Genomic DNA, 21,875 nt, shown 5'->3' on the forward strand with positions numbered 1-21,875 from the left:
GATATCATCTGAAGATTTTTTTTATGATAAGGATCCAGCAGATAAAATAGTGACAAACTCAATAGAATCTCACCTAAAATCACACCCTATCTGACAAGTTGTGAGAAGTTTGTCAGAATTAGTCTAATATAACAAACTCTGCTACATGCCTGATTCCGCTACAATAATAGGGACACAAAAAATCCAGCAAGCTATCCAGTTGTTTTAAATTGTCTATGATCCTAGGTCTTCTTGTCTCATATCTATAGATAAGAAATAAATTTCAAGGATAATCTAATGAATAAAAAATCCTTTATAGGTGACAATGCTACTTTTAAATTAAAAATTAATCCATGCTTTTTTTGGAATATTGACATATTGTCAGAATTCTACTTTTCTATTGTTTTGTTTGGTGTTAAAGAGGAAATTCCATTATTAATAAAGTTACAAAAATTTTTAGATTCAAGGTAAAAATTAAGTCATTTCAACAACACACACACAAAAAGTCGGATGAAATAAAACAATCCTACAAAATTGACCACACTATCTAGCATTATATACATTAAAGTCCCAAATCGTAACTCTTGTGATCATTTCATGCCATCAATACAGGGACAAGTCATGAATATTAAACAGTTGTGCGTAGTTAAAAAAGAACTAGAAATATAATTTTTTTCCCCTCAGTGATTGACAGGTTATTGCTACATTAGGTGCTTTATTGAGTTGTTACTCTCAAGAATAAAGACATCAAAACAAATTTTCCCAACATTGCTTTACTGATAACATCAGCTCATTAAAGGCAAAAAATTCACCTTTGTTAAAAATAAAATAAGACACAAAAAAATACAAATGAAGCCATTAACTTTTGGCAATGTAACAAACCTGGCCTAATTGTCATGACAATATTCATAAAATACAAATTGAATGTACATTTAGAAAATTATAGAATAGCAGGTGTTCCATAGAAACTACATAATTATCCATCTGCAATAGTTTTGGGGCATTTCATGATCTTCAATTCATGAAATATGTGCTGTACAGTAAAATTTACATACTAGCTGTCTCAAAGTGTCATTTTTTTCCACTTTCTAAACATACTGTTTCTAACTACTTGTGTTTTCTTAACCGATGCAAAATTGTGCTTGCTCAACAGTATATGCCAATAATTTTGGTGGAATGTTTTGGACCAACACAGAGTTCCTTGGAGTTGTGAACGAAAGAAACCTTGTATTTTAGATGAGTTGTCAGTATAAGGTCCATCAAGGGTGCATCCTTAGCAATTAAAATTTTAGCATACTTTTTCTTAACCACTAACATAAGCCAAAAGTAGCATCACATTAAAAAGTCCTATTATATGGTAATTAAGATAGGGCCGATAAATAAATTATACAATAAAATTCGTTTTTCATATTTATATAACTTTAAAGAGTCTTGCTTGAATTTTTTTTAAAATCAATTTTAAGTTACAAATTCAGTTGAATAAGAAGCATGCTACATACATGTAATAACTTCTGAAAAATTATATACAATACCAAAATGTCACAGCAAACTGCTCAGTAAATCTGTACATACAGAGCCCAGGTAAGTTGATCTCAGTTCCCTCTGAGTTCCAGACAGGTGAGAAATATGGTCACCTCAGGTGTCACAGAGTCCCCAAAGAAAGTTCTGATGAGCCCCAGCTGAATATGCAGCAGACATCATTAGCACCTGATCTGTTCTACTGGACAAATGACCGATGTGTCTAAATCTGTGTGTCAGATCACCTGTAAGGTACAACGAGTACATAAAAATCAAGGGTGGAAGGTGAGTTTACTCCATAGAGACTGGATCATATATCATTGAAATCTATATAGTCTGTCCCACCAAGTTACTGTAAGCACTTTTCGCATAAAATCTCAAAATATATAAATACCTTGGCTTTCAACCCAGTTCCGATCGATAGATCATTTTTTTTCCAACCTTCCGCCGTTTATCCGAACCCTCGAGGTCAACCAGTGTATACACACGGCGGCAAATTCAAAGTCTACGGAGATTTAACATGGTAAACTCGTCCATTGGCGTCTAGATTACGGGGCCGGGAACCAGTTTTCGAAGGGAGTAGTCGTCCTTTGCAAAGTAAATTTCCAAAAAATCGTTAAAAATTCAAGGAATTAATTTAAATTGCTTTTATCGATAATATAACTTTTACTTTGAATTAAAATAAATTTTAACAGCATTTAACAAATTTAATTATAAACTACGAGAAAATAGTCCGAATTTAACGAAGTACAACTTGTGGATAATGGCTGTGGGCATGATGATGCAAGCTTGCCAGGCGCAGTGTTTAAAACGTAAGTTGTTTATATATTCTATGGTACTTTTTGCAGCTGTTGTTGTTTTCCTAGCTTATATACACACAAGAAAGAAGTGTCTACAAATGCTAAGAATATGAATATATTTCAAAACGCGTGATATTGCTGACATTAGAACAACAGCTCTATTGTTAGTGCTCATGGTTAACCGTTCGTGTTCAGTAACGGTCTGAATGTAAGCCCATGTGTGGAATATGAAAAGGGGTGTTTCAGAACACGAATATGGTTAAACAATTAGGTGAAATAATACCAAAAAGAATATAACAGGTAGTTAACTTAGTAACTAAAGTTTTAAAATTTTATTCTTACTTTCATTTTCAATTTTCAATTTATAACATTCCATGTACATACTACATGCATTTGGCAAATAAATAATAAGCTAGAGATCTAAAGTGCATTTTTATTTTTTCCTTATGTGTAGTATCAACACCCTGGGGACATCAAAACAGTTTTCAATAGATGACACATTTTGCAATTATTTTTCAAATCTTTTTATAATATTAAAATGTGCATGTAATTTTTCATCAAGTCTTTGGATTGAGTTCTATAATGGTCATTTATCACAGTACATGCATGCATATTGATGAACTAATTAGCAGAACCAGGCATAACCCTAGTAGATGAATATGCACGTACTGTTTCAGAAAATAATGATTTGTCTTGACCTTGCAGTTTAAATGAGAAAGTAATTATATATGTAGTATTCATGAAAGGAAAACAGAAAAACTAAATAGAAGAACATGTCTGAATAGTTTGATCAGCACAAGAAGTTAAGATAGGCTGAATTATTTCATCTGAGTACAGACTTTAAAATAAAATTGATATACATGTAACATCAAAGGGAATCTTCCATTACCCGGTAATACTAGCTGTCATGCACATATTCAGAGTTCAAATTCTCAGTCTGGTCATCTCGAAAAAAAAAAAAAATTTATTGCCCTGTCCCAACCAACTGGCTAAAATGACTCAAAAAAATTTTTTTTTTTATCTCCAAGAAGCAATTAACTTTTTTTGTATTCTGGAGAACACATTATTAATTTATAACTAGTGCTAATTGTAACGGGGACCGTTACAGATGTTCCCCAAACGCTCCCCAACTCCCTTTTGGTGCCATATTCCCTGGAAGCTTCATTAAATTAGACAAACTCGATGCATTTGAGACTTAAAAACGTTTACCCAGAAGTGTACAAATTTCATTCAAATTTTAGCATTGCACGCGTGCGCATGTGAATGCATGTGCGCAATGACCATATCATCTTGTCTACACAATCTATATATTTTAATATACTTAATATTAAAGTATTTAATCCATAAGTATTAAAAAGATACGCTCATTCAATTGTTTTTTTTTATTTTGCTCATTTCACGTGCACGCACGTGCATACATGAGCATGGTGACCATACCTTCTTGTAGATGTCCGTTACATCTATCTATGTTCTAAATCCAACCCGTTTGGTTGAAAACCAAGGGAGTTATAGCTGTTTAAAGTTTCAGCCAATCAGATTGCCGTGCACGTACATGCACATGTATGCATGTGCATGGTGACCATATTTTCTTGTAGTAGTCCAGTATATCTATCTATGTTCCAAATTCCATCCTGTTTGGTTGAAAATCAAGGGAGTTATAGCTATTTAAAGTCGAAGCCAATCAGATTGCAGCGCACGTGCATGCACGTGTTTTCATGATAATTGCTATATATCAAGTTGTAGGATATATTAATGCATGGCTATTTTCAAAATTTCAAAGGATTTCGTCAAAAAACAAGAAAGATATTGAGACTTTAGTTTCAGCCAATCAGAGCAAAGAGCACGTGCATGCGCGTGAGATCTTGCTATTTCGACCATGTCATATTGTCTATGCTACTAATATATCCTTATATTATAAGTTTCAAAGCATTTCATCAAAAACTTAAAAAGTTACGCCTATATCAATTAAATCGGTCATTACACAGGTTGCACGTGCACGCTCTTGCAAGCACGTGCGCGCAAAATGACCTTCGTTCCGCAAATCTACATAACATGTCTACTGACCCTAAAAACATTTCACCTTAGTCGGATGTATAGTTTACGAGATCATTCCCGGACAAAAAAGTACCCAGGAAGAAGAAGAAGAAGAAAAATAATAATAATAACTAGTGCTAATTGTAACGGGGACCGTTACAGATGTTCCCCAAACGCTCCCCAACTCCCTTTTGGTGCCATATTCCCTGTAAGCTTCATTAAATAAGACAACCTCTATGCATCTGAGATTTTAACAACATTAACAAAGAAGTGTACAAAAATCATTTAAACTTTAGCATTGCACGCGTGCACATGTGAATGCATATGCGTCATGACCATATCATCTTGTATACACAATCTATATTTTTAATATACTGAATATTAAAGTATTTAATCCAAAATTATAAAAAAAAAAATTCGCTCATTCAATTGTATGTTTCATTTTTCTCATTTCACGTGCACGCACGTGCATACATGAGCATGGTGACCATACCTTCTTGTAGAAGTCCATTACATCTATCTATGTTCTAAATTCCACCCCGTTTGGGTGAAAACTAAGGGAGTTATAGCTGTTTAAAGTTTCAGCCAATCAGATTGCAGCACATGTACACGCACGTGTATGCATGTGCATGATGACCATACCTACTTGTAGAAGTCCATTATATCTATCTATGTTCCAAATCCCATCCTGTTTGGTTGAAAACCAAGGGAGTTATAGCTGTTTAAAGTTTCAGCCAATCAGATTGCAGCGCACGTGCATGCACGTGTTTTCATGACAATTGCTTTATTTCATGTTGTAGGATATCCTGATGCATGGCTATGTTCAAAATTTCAAAGGATTTCGTTAAAAAACAAGAAAGATATTGAGACGTTAGTTGCAGCCAATCAGAGCGAAGTGCACGTGCATGCGCGTGAGATCTTGCTATTTTCACCATGTCGTCATGTCTATACTACTAATATATCCTCACATTATGAGTTTCAAAGCATTTCATTTAAAAATAGAACAGTTGTGGCTATATCTATTATATTGGTCATTTCACGTGTTGCACGTGCACGCTCTTGCAAGCACGTGCGCGCAAAATGACCTTGATTCCGCAAATCTACATAACATGTCTACTAACCCTAAAAAGGTTTTACCTACATCGGACGAACAGTTTACAAGATCATTCCCGGACAAAAAAGTTCCAGGAAGAAGAAGAAGAAAAATAACTAGTGCTAATTGTAACGGGGACCGTTACAGATGTTCCCCAAACGCTCCCCAACTCCCTTTTGGTGCCCTACTCCCTGTAAGCTTCATTAAATAAGACAAACTCGATGCATTTGAGACTTTAACAACGTTTGCCCAGAAGTGTACAAAGTTCCTTCAAATTTTAGCATTGCACGCGTGCGCATGTGAATGCATGTGCGTAATGACTATATCATCTTGTCTACACAATCTATATATTTAAATATACGAAATATTTAAGTATTTAATCCAAAAGTATTAAAAAGATATGCTCATTCAAGTGTTTTTTTGATTTTGCTGATTTCACATGCACGCACGTGCATACATGAGCATGTTGACCATATCTCCTTGTAGATGTCCGTTACATCTATCTATGTTCTAAATCTCACCCCGTTTGGTTGAAAACCAAGGGAGTTATAGCTGTTAAAGTTTCAGCCAATCAGATTGCAGCGCACGTACATGCACTTGTATGCATGTGCATGGTGACCATATTTTCTTGTAGTAGTCCAGTATATCTATCTATGTTCCAAATCCCATCCTGTTTGGTTGAAAATCAAGGGAGTTATAGCTATTTAAAGTTTAAGCCAATCAGATTGCAGCGCACGTGCATGCACGTGTTTTCATGACAATTGCTATATATCATGTTGTAGGATATACTAATGCATGGCTATTTCCAAAATTTCAAAGGATTTCGTCAAAATACAAGAAAGATATTGAGACTTTAGTTTCAGCCAATCAGAACAAAGCGCACGTGCATGCACGTGAGATCTTGCTATTTTGACCATGTCATATTGTCTATGCTTCTAATATATCCTTATATTATAAGTTTCAAAGCATTTCATCAACAATTTTAAAAGTTATGCCTATATCAATTAAATCGGTCATTTCACATGTTGCACGTGCACGCTCTTGCAAGGACGTGCGCGCAAAATGACCTTGATTCCGCAAATCTACATAACATGTCTACTGACCCTAAAAACATTTCACCTTAGTCGGATGTATAGTTTACGAGATCATTCCCGGACAAAAAAGTACCCAGGAAGAAGAAGAAAAATAATAATAATAATAATAATAAGAAACAGAGTAAAAACAATATGTTCCCCAACTTCGTTTGGGGAACATAATAATAATAATAATAATAATAAGAAACAGAGTAAAAACAATATGTTCCCCAACTTCGTTTGGGGAACATAATAAGAAACAGAGTAAAAACAATATGTTCCCCAACTTCGTTTGGGGAACATAATTACTGGTAATTTTTCTGAGAATAATTTTCTCATCTACCTATATACCAACCTAATCCTGAGTTGGGAGAGGGCAGGCCTCAACAGCATTGTTTTTTTCTGTAAAGTCCTATACTGCTCAAATGTGAACTTAATTTGAAAATTTCTGTTTCCTTAATCATGTTAATTCCAAGATTTTCATTTAAAGTACTTGTTTTTAAAAACCGTAGAGCATAATTAAAATATTTTTGTTTGATGTACCCTGACACACATTTTTCAAGGTGGGTAGGTACGTATCTTTTTTGGCTTAATAATATTGATCAAATTGATATCAAAGTGCCATTAAAAAATTCCAGACTCGACAGAAATTTATTAATATTTTCAATACACACTGGATATCTAGACAGATGAAATATATATTGTTAAAAAATTATTAATCTAAAAGCATCCAATAGAAATCACATACCACAATTTTAAAAGGAAACAGTATCTATTTCTAATAAATAAAACAATTTTTTTTTTTAATCAAAAATTCAAAGTGCTGAAAAAATGATTGGGTTGGGGTATTTTTGATGGGTCAGTCTGAGTACATCAAAGAAATTTGTTTATATTGTTGCCCTTATTTGCTAGTACTGTATTTGGTTGACTTGAACTTTGACCTACTTTACAAAGATACCCCAGAAACTTTAAGTTAACTAAAGACTTTTTTAAATATTGAGTGATGTATGTTGATAATTAACATTAATTTTATACATGTTTATGAGCTCATAAAACTGTTCTTTTAAACTATATGATATTCAGTAAACCACAAAAACTAATATCTTTATTATGAAAATACATTGGGATGGAATCTCACAAAGTGGATCGTGCAATGTGACAATTGCTTTGAAACATGTAACACATGTAAAATGATAAATAATTATTATGTTCCCCAAACGAAGTTGGGGAACATATTGTTTTTACTCTGTTTCTTATTATTATTATTTTTCTTCTTCCTGGGCACTTTTTTGTCCGCGAATTCTCCTAAACTAAACATCCAACTAAGGTGAAATGATTCTAGGGTCAGTAGACATGTTATGTAGATTTGCGGAACGAAGGTCATTTTGCACGCACGTGCTTGCAAGAGCGCGCACGTGCAACACGTGAAATGACCAATATAATGTATATTGCCGTAACTTTTCTATTTTTTGATGAAATGTTTTGAAATTCATAATGTAAGGATACATTAGTAGTATAAGCAAGGTGACGTGATCAATATGGCAAGATCTCACGCGCATGCACGTGCGCTACGCTCTGATTGGCTGAAACTAAAGTCTCAATATCGTTCTTGTTTTTTGACGAAATCCTTTGAAATTTTGAACATAGCCATGCATTCGGATATCCTACAAAATGATATATGGCCACACCAATTTGATATCTTGGTCGCCGGACCCGCGCGCACGTAATTTATAACTTTCCAAAAAAATAATATTAAAAAAGATTTCCCGCATCCGCAATATTTGGTTCCGTTTTCCGCATCATTTTCGACTCTAACTTTTAATTTTTCATTCCAAGTCACGATTGCGTTTAAAATCAAGGTTTTCAAATCAGTCTTTTCCTGAATTACATTGATCGTACAAGTAGAGCTTTTCAAGAAAGCTTACCGTCTTTAGCAACAATTTTAAATAGCAAACAGACTACATTTAACAGGCCGTATAATTTTTTTGAATTTCTTTGATTTTGTATTTTTTAAATTAGCTTTTTACAGGCATCAGCCCTACCAAGGTTGTCGCTCGGTAATCTCCGTAAACTTTGACTGGCCGAGAGCTTTCGGCAAACCTCGGCTGATTCCATTTCACTCTTCAAACAAGAAAGGGAAAAAGAATAAGAACAAATTCTAAAGCCTACAAGCAATAACTATCAAATTTTATTTATAATGAAATTAAAGAGACCTTTTTATTTATTGCTATAAAAAATATCATGTTATTAAGAAATAATTACTGCTGATTTTGTTGTTCGTTTTGTCATTTTTTTAAGATTGGAAATCTTGCAAAATTGTTAAGTCGTACGAAAAATAGATCATCAGAAAGTTATCTCCCTTGCCTTGAACTGCATTTCAACCAATGAAATAATTGAAAATTTTCTTATCATGCAATTTCTACCAATCATAAGAGAGAGGAAGTGCATAGTCCGAAGACTGTAAAAAACTTCAACTATACAATACCGTCTTCCAAGGAAGACGGTAATCACAAATATTTGGCACCGGATTGTCAGTATTCTAGTAAGCAGTTTAGCATAGAAATTATATCGAGAATGCCTGTACTCGTGGTAAAAATTGGTGATCAGGAAGGAGGAGTTATTATGAAAGACACTGTTACAAATTTTACATGGAGTACGTTCTCCGAACTGTTTGAAAAATATATATGTTTACTGTTTTAATAATATTCGAAAGACACTGATTCGATTGTTTAAATACGTTTACATAAAAAACCAACAAGCCCAATTCATTCTTGCATTCTTGTGTCTACACTCTACAGTGAAAAAAAGGTAAGTAGAAGGGATGTTTTATTACCTGTTTATAGTTTGAATTGCAGTTTCAGATACCTAAAAGCTGAAATTTATTTTAGATTGATATATTGTGAGACACAGACTGCTTTTTTCATTATTGAAAGTTTTTGTAGGAGAAGCTGTTGATTCGTTTAAAAGAGGATTATCGGTATACCTTGTACCAGAGGACACAGAGGATCAAGGAATAATAGTGAAGAAGGCCACAAACTGCAAAGTTATTTTTCAACTACTAGTACCTTAAAGCACTACCTTCCACCTGTGTGTGTCCATTGCTGATGTACTGAAAATCTTCTGGATTTTACAGTTCCATATATTTCTGCTCTTTATGAACAATATTCAGTTATTCAAGCTTTATTTCAACTTTGTCACTGTGCAGAGACCCTAGATCTTGAAGGGGGGGGGGATATTCTGCCCAAGAGGTGTAAAAGATAAAATGTTGTGAATTGGACATTTACATGATGTATGATTCCTACTTGAATCACTATGAATTGAAATTATCAGGTTTTTAAAAAATAAAATATTATTGCTCGCCTCTTTTCATTTTACACCGCTTCTACTTTTTTTAAATTTCAGCTTTTTAATTTAAAATTTTTAAATCGCTCGCTCGCCCCAATTCTTTCTGTCGAAAATCCGAAGACCAAGAAAATAAATTGGTCTGGCCTATAGCAATTTTCATGAAAACACGTGCATGCACGTGCGCTGCAATCTGATTGGCTAAAATTTGAAATAGCTTTAACTCCCTTGGTTTTCAACCAAACAGGATGGTATTTAGAACATAGATATATATAATGGACTTCTACAAGAAGGTATGGTTACCAGGCACATGCATACACGTGCGTGTACGAATGCTGCAATCTGATTGGCTGAAAATTTAAACAGCTATATCTCCCTTGTTTTTCAACCAAACAGGTTGGGGTTTGGAACATAGACATATATAATGGACTTCTACAAGAAGGTATGGTCACCCTGCACATACATACACGTGCGTGTACGTGCGCTGCAATCTGATTGGCTGAAATTTTAAACAGCTATAACTCCCTTCGTTTTTAACCAAACGGGATGGGATTTAGAACACAGATAGATGTAATGGACTTCTACAAGAATACACTTGAATGAGCGTTTTTTAATACCTTTGGATTTAATACTTTAATATTAAGCATATTTAAATATATAGAATGTGTAGAGAATATGATATGGTCATTATGCACATGCATTCACATGCACAAGAGTGCAAAGATAAAATTTGAATGAACATGGTACACTTCTAGGTAAACGTTGTTAAAGTCTCAAATGCATAAAGTTTGTCTTATTTTATTACGCTTACAGGGAATACTATAAAAGGGAGTTGGGGAGCGTTTGGGGAACATCTGTAACGGTCCCCGTTACAATTAGCACTAGTTTATGATGATTTCAACTTAATTATTCAGTTGAGGGTTGCATTCTGTATATGCTAGTAGCATAAAAATAGCTGACCACTCTTAGATTTTATAGATACATCTTTAAAGAAGCTAAAAGCAGGTGATATATGTGTTCCTTGGAACACTTTAGTTTGTAATGGCTGTACTCTTTTATAACACTAATCTTCCTCTTCTTTCAGCAATGTTAAGCTTGATTTAGCCACTGCATTATAAGGAGAGAAGCAGAAACCCTGACTAAAGTAAAGATGATTTGCATAACAAAGGCAGTAAGTTTACCATATAATATTCAAGATCTTCAAAATATCTCGTCTCTTTTAAATACATGTATTGAGAATGATTTGTTGAAGCTCAGCACCTGTCAGATGTGAATACATGTTACATTTTTCCCTCATCATTCGTAATCTTCTTCCAAAGAACCACTGGCCAGAAAAGTTGAAACTTATGCAGAAGCATCCTGGGGTAGTGTAGATTCTAAATTATTTAAATTATGACCCTTGGGGTAGTGGGACTACAAATAGGGAACCCAACTTTTACATTGAAATATACAAGAAAAATCTATAAAAATCTTCTTCTTTGGCATTACCAGTACTAGGCAAGCAAAACTGAAACTTATGCAAAATCATTGTGGGGTAGTGTAGATTTTAAATTGTTCAAATTATGACCCCAGGGGTTAGGTTGGGTCACAAAAGGTATAACAAGTGGGAAATCTGGTAAAGAACTGCATCGTCAAAGCTATTCAGGTAATTATAAGTGATGTGGCTCATGAGCCTCTTGTTATATAAGTTGTGATATTTTACAGAAAATTTGAGAAAATATTAACTGCAAATCTGTGTCTAAGCACCTGTAATACTGCACTATCTCACCATTTGAAAGAATAAACAAACATTGATAAAAAAAAATGTAATTATAACTGAAGCATAGAATATTTGATTATACACTGTACTTTTATTGCTTACAAAATTATGTTTTTATAGGATGAATAAATCACAAGAGTCCAAAGTTTTGATGACCATGCAGAGTCGAGATATTGAAACAAAGACATGCCTGCACTGTTCACTCAATTTTTCAGAATAACGTGTCAAATTGAAATCCATCTTATGTTGGACTAAACAATCAGGACATTTTTCTGGATCACAGGTTGTAAGTGTTTACATTGTATGAATGAGAAAGATTTTGCTCTTCCTATGTATACCTCAGATTGAAACCTGAAAATGAGAATTGACCAAGTATATGTATTTTTGATAAGTAAACAATTCATATTAATATGATGAGCACAATCTGAATTTTTATTGTATCTTTATATTTCACTTTGCACAAATTTAAAAGTATTTTTATGCACTGAAATCTTTATGACGATTTAAAATGTTTTATCATTAATTTTTTTTCAGGCACAAAGTATTGACAAAATCAAAGATTACCTGGTAGTCTGCAAATGGAGTGATCATTGGATGAGGCAGACAACACCATTTTCCTCGGAAATTTTAGAATAGAGGCAATCTCCATCTTCATAGATGACTGATGTCGACATCTTCTCACTTCTGTTTCATGTCTTTTCTACAGCATGGACTCCAGCATCAGTGGGCACTTGACAATTATTCTTCTTATTTTGTTCTAATATCCTTAAATATAGGATAAACAATTCATTTATCTTTTAAAATATTGTTAAATTTTACTTAATAAAACGATAAAAACAGTGCAAACAAACTGGTTTATCCTATAATCTAAAGCTGTTTTATGGTTCAAGCATTTATAATTTTACAAGACTTATTAAAAATCTGTTAAGGTACTTGGATTCTCATCCAAGAAGGATAATTCTTTAATTTATAATTTAATTCAGAATCTCAAAATGAATCTTGAAAAATTAAATCTCTTCATGCAACAGTTTTTATTTTATCATGATAATGTTTATAACTTCTCAATGTCCTTTAAGGTTGTTTGAAGTTCTCAGAAAGGTCTTGTAGAAAGTCGAAATGTTAACCTTATATAGTAAAACTCTGTTAAAGAAAAGTCAATGGGACCTATGAAAATACTTTGCTATAACCATAATTTGTTTTATCCGTATAAGGAATTCATTACATTTACATAGCTGGGGATCCAAGGTTACCTCGCTATATCTGTGAATTCACAACATCTGTGTTCATATCTAGACAAATTTTTGATATAAAATCTCTTACTTAAATATGAATTTTACTCTTAATTCACACAAACAGAAATAATGATTTGACATTTGAGGGCAAGACAGCACCATGACAATGGGCCGAGACAGAGATATCTCAGCCCCTAGGGAGAGACAGCTGTACTCAGGTCCAAAAAAATTATAGTCTTGTTTCCTGTTACCCAACCTACCTTAATTTTTCGCACCTGACCCTACAGTTTTTTAGGTTTGGAAAAAATCTGGAATTTCTGTAATTTCATGTTCCATGTTCTGAACGGTAAACCTGAAAAAAAAAAAAAATGTATATTCAAGTGGTATTTTACGAAAGACGAATAGGGCCACATAAAAAAATATTTTTATCTCGTAATTACGAGATCTTTTCTCGTAATAACGAGATAATTAACTCGTAATAACGAGATCTTTTCTTGTTATAACGAGATCTTTTCTCGTAATTACGAGATAAAAATATTTTTTTATGTGGCCCTATTTGTATTTCGTAGTATTTTATGATACTACCGAGTATATGTTTTAAATATGGACTTTCATAACATACTACTTGAGTCATGCATCAAAAGATAAAATTTAATTTGTAATGAAAATATTGGTCTATGACATGTTTAATTTGGTTTTGTATTAGTTCATATCGAAAATAAAAAGAAATTAAAAAATAAAATAATTTTCCTGCCTACCTACCCAATTTTTTTTCAGGCTGGTAGCAGGAAACAAGATAATTATTTTTTTGGCCTTACAAGGCACTGTCTCACCTAGTCCAAAACATCTGTATCAGAGCTGATATACTACTAGGTATATGATATAGGCATATATGCATGTTTGCGTACTAGGGAACTGTCGATGAATAAACTTACTTTGAAAATTTACAAATACAAAAGGAAAAAAAATTGCTGGGACTCAAAAATCAAACTCAAGAAACCTGCATTATTTCATACCTTCAATATATATGTATCTGCAGGTACTTATGGCTTAATATGTATAATGTACATGTTTGTGCTTTTCTATCTTGTAGTTGCACCAGGCAGCTATTCAGATTCCTGCAATGAAAATTTTTGTTCTGAAAACTCATAAAGATCAAAAGGCTTTCTGTTAAATTGTTTTATTGAAATAGAGAAAGGAAAAAATTATAATATATTTTAAAAAATCATAATCCTTCACACTTGCGTTATGTATTTTAATTTTATGTGTATAGGAATATTTTAAATTTTGGTATAATTCTGTTATATTTAAGGTAAACAAAAATGTATATCCTGGGTCTGAATTTACCTAACACCGATACATTACAGGAAGGTTTGGAAGGGCAAGGTCAAAATTCATTGGTGACGTAGTTTAATTGATGCAGACAACAAACGTTTTGCACCGAGATTAAAAATAAAATATCAACGAAGGATTTATGAGTTCAAAGAGTTGGAAGTATAACAAAGTCAAGAAATACTGTGGCATGTGCATGTGAGGACATTACTTGTTCACATACTGTGACACAGAAACGATATTATGACTTATTTTGACCGTGTGTTACAGTTTTTCAACAAACGTAAAGGAGTTGGATTTATAAGGAAAGCTAAGGTGAAACGTTAAGGTAAGGCAGCAATTATAATTTTTAAAAATCTTAATCCTAGTGATATAACTTTGATTGATCTCTAATGTTACGTGTTAGCTATAAATTATAAAACTAATTTTACTTGAGCTAAATTTGCAGTAGCCTAGCCTCGATTATTCTATCGAAATGTTATGTATGAATTGAGTCATACCTCTTTGCCTTTATGCAGTGACTAACCCTTTTATGAATCTTTGGTCCCTTGGGTCTCAGTCTGGGTATGAAAGTTTGTTGAAGAAGTAATATTTCTTGTAGTATAAATATATACTTGGAAGTCTCGGGCGTTATAGGTTTTTCGGACGTCGATAACCATAGAGCACTCCCGAACGTGTGTGACGTCATTTCCTTACTGACGACGACGTACGGAAAATTACGAACAATGGATGATCCCCTTCCGAAGTGGTGGCCATTTTGACAATGTTAAATCTCCGTAGACTTTGAATTTGCCGCCGTGTGTATACACTGGTTGACCTCGAGGGTTCGGATAAACGGCGGAAGGTTGGAAAAAAAATGATCTATCGATCGGAACTGGGTTGAAAGCCAAGGTATTTATATATTTTGAGATTTTATGCGAAAAGTGCTTACAGTAACTTGGTGGGACAGACTATAGATATTTTACCAAATTTTTGGACTGCTCCATAAATAATTATTTATCAAATAAATGAATTACTGGTACACAGATTAAACAAAAAATTGACCTAATCCAAATATGCTTTTACAATTTTCCCTTTCCAGAGATAGCAAACTACCCATTTTCATCCCTTACTTGCTGATTAAATCATATACCACAAAGAACTTGATCATGATCTGAGTGCATTAACATCTTTTCCTCAACCAGTGACCATTAGCACATTAATTTCATACTGTGATCCTTACACTTCTTTACAGTTGTTGCTCACATGCTCTCATTCAACTCACAAGTCTCCCAGATAATGAGCTAATGAGCTGCAAACTCTAGCTCTGATTGACAGAGCAGCTTTATTGAACTTATTAACCACATACAGTGGGATGAAAGTCCTACAATAACCAAGTTGTGGCTAAAAATCAATGAAACCATTGGAACAGGTCACCCTGTTCTTTCAAACATAAAACTGTTGTCACTGTAAGAGGTGAATTATAGGAAGTTTACTGACAACTATACATTTCTGCAAACATGCAACTGCATATATCAATATCATAAGCATCAGAAGCAAATTGAAAGTGGGGTGGCTAATTGAAAGTGGGGTGTGGGGGCGGGGGTGGTGGGTAAACAAACAAGAAAAGGTTAGCCCTTATTTTCAATGCTTATATGATGTCTAATTTTGAAAAAAAAAGGGGAGCTAAACATCTCCTACCCCCCCCCCCCCCCCCCCCCCAACACACACACATGGTTCCGATGCCTATGAATATTAACAGACTGTTGCAACAGTTAGTAATATTATCCCAAGAAACACAAATATAGAGACAATTTGAAAAAAAAGATTCATTGGTAAAATAACCCTGATATTCTCATACCCAGTGTCACCTACAGATTTTATTGCATATAGAAATTAGACATTGATGTGTTTGTTTCAACTGCTTGGTACTTTCAACTTAAATTCTTTTAAAGTCAGTGATAGCTTTTGTATGATACCGCTTTCAAGATTCAACTGTTCTATAGTTAAACTTCTTCAAACCAAGCTTATTTTTCTTTCACTAAAACATTTTTTAAAGCAATAAAATTGAAACATTTGCTGAACAAATGAATCACATAGGAAATTGATTTGAATGTACAGATGGTATCAGTAAGAAAATGGTCTAGGAGAAGGTAATGATATGCCAAATGTAGGTTCATTGTATCCATTAGACTGGTACAATCTCTGTCATCACTCACGGACTCAACTTAATTCCATCATCAGCAAACTCTGAACAAAACTCATCATTAATATCTCTGTCCCCTCTCTACATTTTATTAATGCGTGAAAGGGACCACAGGATCTATATAAATAACTGTCATATTCACTTTCAAAGGAGAAATCTTACTTCTAAAATCAGTTGTTTGTGGTCCAATACTGCATGGTGAACTTGAACTATACAAAACTTGTGTACATGCCCGTATTGGCGTAAGGCTGTATGGGCTTCCTCAATTCTTTGATGGTAATTATCATTAACTTACCTTTGTGTGAAATTAGGCAACATTTATTTTTGTTATATAAAGAAATAAGCAGACATCTTTTCTTAATTTTGTTATTTACAGAGTTCTATTTTGATAGAAAAGTCCAATATTCATCTTAATTTTAATTGTCACATTCATGTGTCACCTTAATCTAGTCTTTCACTTTCCTGGCCAGCTATCAGGATAATTCTCTGGACTTGGATTGATATGACTGTTTCCAAATCTAGGTCCTATAAAGATTGAAAGATCAATACTGGTATTTTAAATCATTATATACATTTATCCAATATTTCTGAACATTGAGCACCATTTAAGTACATGTGAGATTCAGTCATACAAAAAACGGAGACAATATGACAGTCGTAACAAACATGCTCAACACACCTAAATAAACATCATTACTCAATAGGTGGGGCATTGCTTCTGCATGGCTCCAATGCCATCACTTAATTATAAGGGTCAAGATTCAATGATATTTCTCCTTTTGTCTGTCATATTTCAAACTAAAATCTTTTATTTGCTCTTATTCTAAGATGGTAAAGCTGCCATTTAATTTTTTTTTTTCATTTCTAATGTTAGTGTATGAAAGATTTGTACTAAGACTGAATATTTATGTACATGTTATTAGTTTTTGGTGGAATATTGTCACAGCATACTTCAAATCTATTAAAAACAAAGGTTGGTTTTTTCAAGAAATTTACGTAATTTACTAAAACCAAGAATGAACCAGAATTAAATGATGACTCTAGAATTTTGAACCTGCATGAGGAAAATTCAATAGTGAATATAAGTTTTCAACATTTCTTTTTATGCAGAACATTATCTCCTATTTGGAAACAACAATTATAATTGCAATTTTCAGGGTTCTTTATTTAAACGAACGAACTCTCTCTTGCAATTATCCAGTATTATCTCCTTGAAAAAACTCACGAGAATAAACAACTGCCTTAAATTTACAAAATAAATTCAACTTAACACCTGCATGTGTGGGGTCAAACAAACTCCCCTAATTAGCAAAATCCAGGGGGTGTAACTATCCAAATCAAACTGTAAGGTCTTCAAAAGCACAGGCCAAGTTTATTTGCTTATTGACAAAGTGACATAAAACATAGAATTGAACTGTTAACAGTCTTGTATCTAAAGGATTGAATGGTGTGAGGTCTTGGCATCTTCTCATTGTCCACATGAAAAAAACAAGCCCGAAATGTTTCCTGACGGTTAACTTTACATCACAAAAAACTCATTTTACATGTTAATATCACATCACTGTGAAATATCTCTCTTTAAATGTAACTTTATCATGTGCAAAAAAACATTCATTATTTCAAGGGCTTTTAAAATGTGTAACACTGACACCTCTTAGTCTGTAATTATGTTTGAATAACAAGAGAGTCACAGACAAGCTTGGATCCCTGTTTGGGACTTCAAAGGTTTACAAAGGAAATGCAGGAAAGTTGAAACAATTCCTCCACAAATACATTTCCCATCTTTAAACAAAAAGAAGCCACAATTCACTTATAAAATACAATTCAACTCTAGACTATTGTGTACGATGACCAGGCTAAATGTAGAACAAACTGGAAAAGAATTTTTTTTTTTTTTTTTTTTTTTTTTTTAATGCTTTATTTCCATGCTTTCAACACAAACATCAAATACATTTATCAAAATTTGCACAGAAATTTTTTCACACCCACCCACTCTCGCACTTCATTCATACTTACAATACATCAATTTTTGTAAATTTTTACACACTTTATGTGGATAAAAAAGGGGAAAAAAGTATGCTACATTTTATCTAAATATGTTTTTTTTAAATATTTTTTTTTCAGAGGATTTACATTTCCAACATAGTTTTCCAATGTAACCATGCAGACTCAAAATTTTCTGCAGTTAGATTTTTAACAGATATGTACTTCTCAACCTTATAATACATTTTTAAATGGGCAATCAGCCCATTTAAATTAGGCTTCTTTGCATTTTTTAAGCAGTAAAAAATGTACTGTTTAGCATATAAAATTACAAAATTTATGACATAGTTTGAATTTGACAAAGGTAACTCTCCAAAGATTACATTCTGAATATTAAAACCTACACGTTTTGATGTGTAATTGTAAATATGTAGACTAAGATCATTCCAAATATGCATTACATCTTTACACAAGAATAGACTGTGCAATATGGTTTCACATTCATTGTTACAGAATGTACAAGTATCATTTTCCACAACAGACTTTCATTTCCGCTTTGAATTACTGCAAAGATACAAATTTGTAAGATATTATCAAATACCATATATTTGTCTAAATAAATGGTATAAATTATGCTTAAAGTAATATGTGTCCTAGATGAATGTTTTAAAGGAAGAAATTGATGGGGAAAAATCCCCCCAAACTTGATTAAATGGAAACTTAAAAATAATTGAAACACTTGAAAATAACAAAGTCTGAGTGGATAATGATGACAACTATTGACAAAATAAGAGCCACCGTCCATCTGTCACCTACAAACCAATCCCCACGTCATCTGCTGGTGGTTCTATCTTGTCTCTACCTGACACCGCCAACACCACATTACTTTCTTCAAGGTGCTCATCACTTGTCCTGCAATAAAAATAAACTTCTGACTTTTATTAGATTAGGATGATCTGTCCTTTCTCCAATGACAAAGGAGTCTGACTGGACCTTTAAGTGACAGTCATAAAAACTACCACATAAAAATCTTTCTCATCTGTTGTAAACAAGGAACAATTCACAGTCAAGTCATGAAATGAAAAAAAAAAGTTTAAATTTTATTTCATAGACTCCAGGCACTGACTCATTCAACCTGTATTTCCTAAATCTATCAAATGATAAGTATCTATGTCAAAATACAATGATACCATGTGGATGGTTATTACATTGGTGGATGAACTTCACCGTGTTCACTGACTAAAGGAAGACAACTCTTACAAATGCATTTTACATTTGAATCTAACCATACATTGGAAATAAATGAGTGGAAAATTATTTCTTATCTCTTGATACATGAACCAGCACAAAATATGATATTTAAAATTAATTAAATAAAGTCTGTCTGAAAAAAAAGAACAAATGAAGGAAAATATTTTTTCATTAAAGTTTCAATTTCTTCTATTCAGACTTTGACATAAACATGATAAAAAAAGACAACCAGAATACATGTATATTGTATCAACAATTATGAAAATCATTTTATGATAATAACTTACAGTTGAACTTCCAAATCTTGATATTGATGTCTCAAACACCATGAATATGCAGTGATTTTAGGTCCCAAACACTTATTCTTTAAGCATTTTACTCATGACAAATATCTTGAAATCTTTTCTATCTTTTTTAATAGCTGTCTCATCAAGTTTTAGATGAAAAGATTTGACTGTCCTTAATCCTTATTTTAAATTTGAAAGTTCAAGCTAAAAACAATCTCATAGATAATGTTTTTTCTTCCATTTAGACCAAACTATTGTTTGAAAGTCATTGCAAATGGAAAAAAAAAATAAAAATTTTGACTTTTTTCTCACATCGATGAGAAAATAAAGTACACATTAAATACAATTAATATCCAATTTTTCTTGTCATTTTATTTTTCTCTGTGTATGTCAAACAGATACATGTAATTCTATCTAAGGAAGATAGATTTATGCAGAATCTAATAGCCTGAATTATACATATCAAGATGCATTGTCATTCACATTTAATAATGTTAATCAGCATAGATTGTTCTTCATTCACAACTAAAAAAAGCTACATATGCATGTATATAAGGTGTTTCTCTTATTTAAGGTTGAAAAAAATATAAAGTTTTATCTGGTCTCAACAAACTCTTCCAAATTAATGCATATATAGGGATTACTATTTAGATACATGTATTACAGGTATCACATTTCATATCAACCCCAGTCCACAAAATTCAGTCCCCTGAGAACATCTTGTGGAGGGGGCAGGATGGAGGGTGGGGGGTTTGGTATCTGAGCCACATGTGGAGGGATTTCATACACTGGTAAAAGGGGAGCCTTTTCTTCTTCATTAACTTTGACCTCTCCTTTTAACCTCTTCGATAACCACTCTGAGAGCTTTTTGTCAGGAGCTTCATCATCTTCTAAATTCCTCTTCTTCTGTTCTTTAGCCCTTTGTTTTTCTTCAACCAGTTTCTCTAACTCTGTCCTCCTTTTATCTGTAAGGTGTGAAAATTTACAATTGTCCATGAAATTACAGGTCCCACTGCTAAGGAAGTTTTTGCAAGGTCTCTTTGAAAGTTCATCTTGTAGCACAATTTCTGGGTTTCTGTTGAGAAAAAAGTCAAAAGTGTCAGTAAAAAGTTTTAGTCTTACTTTTTACTTATTCCTTACTAGATATACATGATATAACTAGTTTTAGAATAAATCATTGATTACAAAATGTAAATCTGTGAGAAGTCACAATCTTTAGGTTAGACCTGAGATCATACCTGAACGAATCATAGTGTGCTTTCTTATTTCTTTGGTGTTGAACCCCTTTTAGATGGTTTTTACGATGTGTAGGGTTATCTGCAAATGATTTGTCACAATAGTCGCAATAATACCTCCTGCCCATGTTCTGTGATTTCAAGTTTGTTGACCAACTGGTTCTCAGACTTGAAGAGTGGAACCAGTTAAATTTTGTATTGTTAGCTCTTACATAAAATGTTTCCAAGTGTCTGCTTAATAGAGAAAAATGAAAACTATTCAGTTTCATTTATCAAATCCAAGTTTTTGAACCTAGCTTCGTGAAAAAATCTGAATAATTTTTTTTTACCTATTATCTCAAATATCCATGGAATATTTAGGGTACAAGTCAAAACGGCACCTGGTGAAAACGGCACTTAGGAAATATGCAAAACGGCACTTGAGAGTAGTCAAAACGGCACTTCAGAAAAGTCAAAACGGCACTTTTTAATTTTGAGAATTTGATATTGTTTATACAGAAAAAGGATCTTTATATTACATTTATAGTAATAAATGTGTATATAATTATTGATAAAAATGTTTAAAAAATATTTTAGGGGGAAATTGACTAATTCATTTGAAAATTATTGTACTTTTGTACAGTGGTTAGATTTGTTTAAATGTACTTCTTTAAATAATATGTCTAATATTTTCTACAAAAGAGATCAAATCCAAATTATATTATTATGATCCTTTGAAATTTAAAAATTTATAGTATTGCTAATATGTATACTACTCTGTTTTGGGGGTTGC

General features: G+C 32.9%; 1 protein-coding gene and 3 long non-coding RNA genes across 5 annotated transcripts; 1 reads left to right on the plus strand and 3 right to left on the minus strand.

The window, feature by feature from the left end:
- Positions 1 to 149: 149 nt before the first annotated feature.
- Positions 150 to 17,146, minus strand: LOC134275357 (uncharacterized). The gene is made up of 3 exons (XR_009993805.1): positions 16,788 to 17,146; positions 1,507 to 1,742; positions 150 to 242 (listed from the first exon to the last, which is right to left on the minus strand). It is a non-coding gene; the product is annotated as an uncharacterized LOC134275357 (long non-coding RNA).
- Positions 2,252 to 12,270, plus strand: LOC134275355 (uncharacterized). Its single transcript, XR_009993802.1, has 4 exons — positions 2,252 to 2,309; positions 10,924 to 11,010; positions 11,719 to 11,884; positions 12,133 to 12,270. It is a non-coding gene; the product is annotated as an uncharacterized LOC134275355 (long non-coding RNA).
- LOC134275356 (uncharacterized) lies at positions 11,862 to 15,092 on the minus strand. Of its 2 annotated transcripts, XR_009993803.1 has the most exons (4): positions 14,663 to 15,092; positions 13,847 to 13,948; positions 12,163 to 12,363; positions 11,862 to 11,949 (listed from the first exon to the last, which is right to left on the minus strand). It is a non-coding gene; the product is annotated as an uncharacterized LOC134275356 (long non-coding RNA). The 2 variants fall into 2 exon arrangements; XR_009993804.1 differs by lacking the exons at positions 13,847 to 13,948; positions 14,663 to 15,092 and adding an exon at positions 13,091 to 13,179.
- A 3,074-nt stretch (positions 17,147 to 20,220) lies between the features above and the next one.
- Positions 20,221 to 21,263, minus strand: LOC134275358 (zinc finger matrin-type protein 5-like). The gene is made up of 2 exons (XM_062757630.1): positions 21,107 to 21,263; positions 20,221 to 20,943 (listed from the first exon to the last, which is right to left on the minus strand). The coding sequence occupies exons 1-2, from the start codon at positions 21,229 to 21,231 to the stop codon at positions 20,550 to 20,552; spliced, it is 519 nt and encodes a 172-aa protein (XP_062613614.1). The 5' UTR covers positions 21,232 to 21,263; the 3' UTR covers positions 20,221 to 20,549.
- Positions 21,264 to 21,875: the final 612 nt, after the last annotated feature.

Source organism: Saccostrea cucullata, unplaced genomic scaffold, assembly GCF_032062105.1.
Source record: "Saccostrea cucullata isolate Sc308-1 unplaced genomic scaffold, CSIRO_AGI_Scuc_v1 ctg242, whole genome shotgun sequence".
In the NCBI taxonomy this organism is placed as follows: domain Eukaryota; kingdom Metazoa; phylum Mollusca; class Bivalvia; order Ostreida; family Ostreidae; genus Saccostrea; species Saccostrea cuccullata.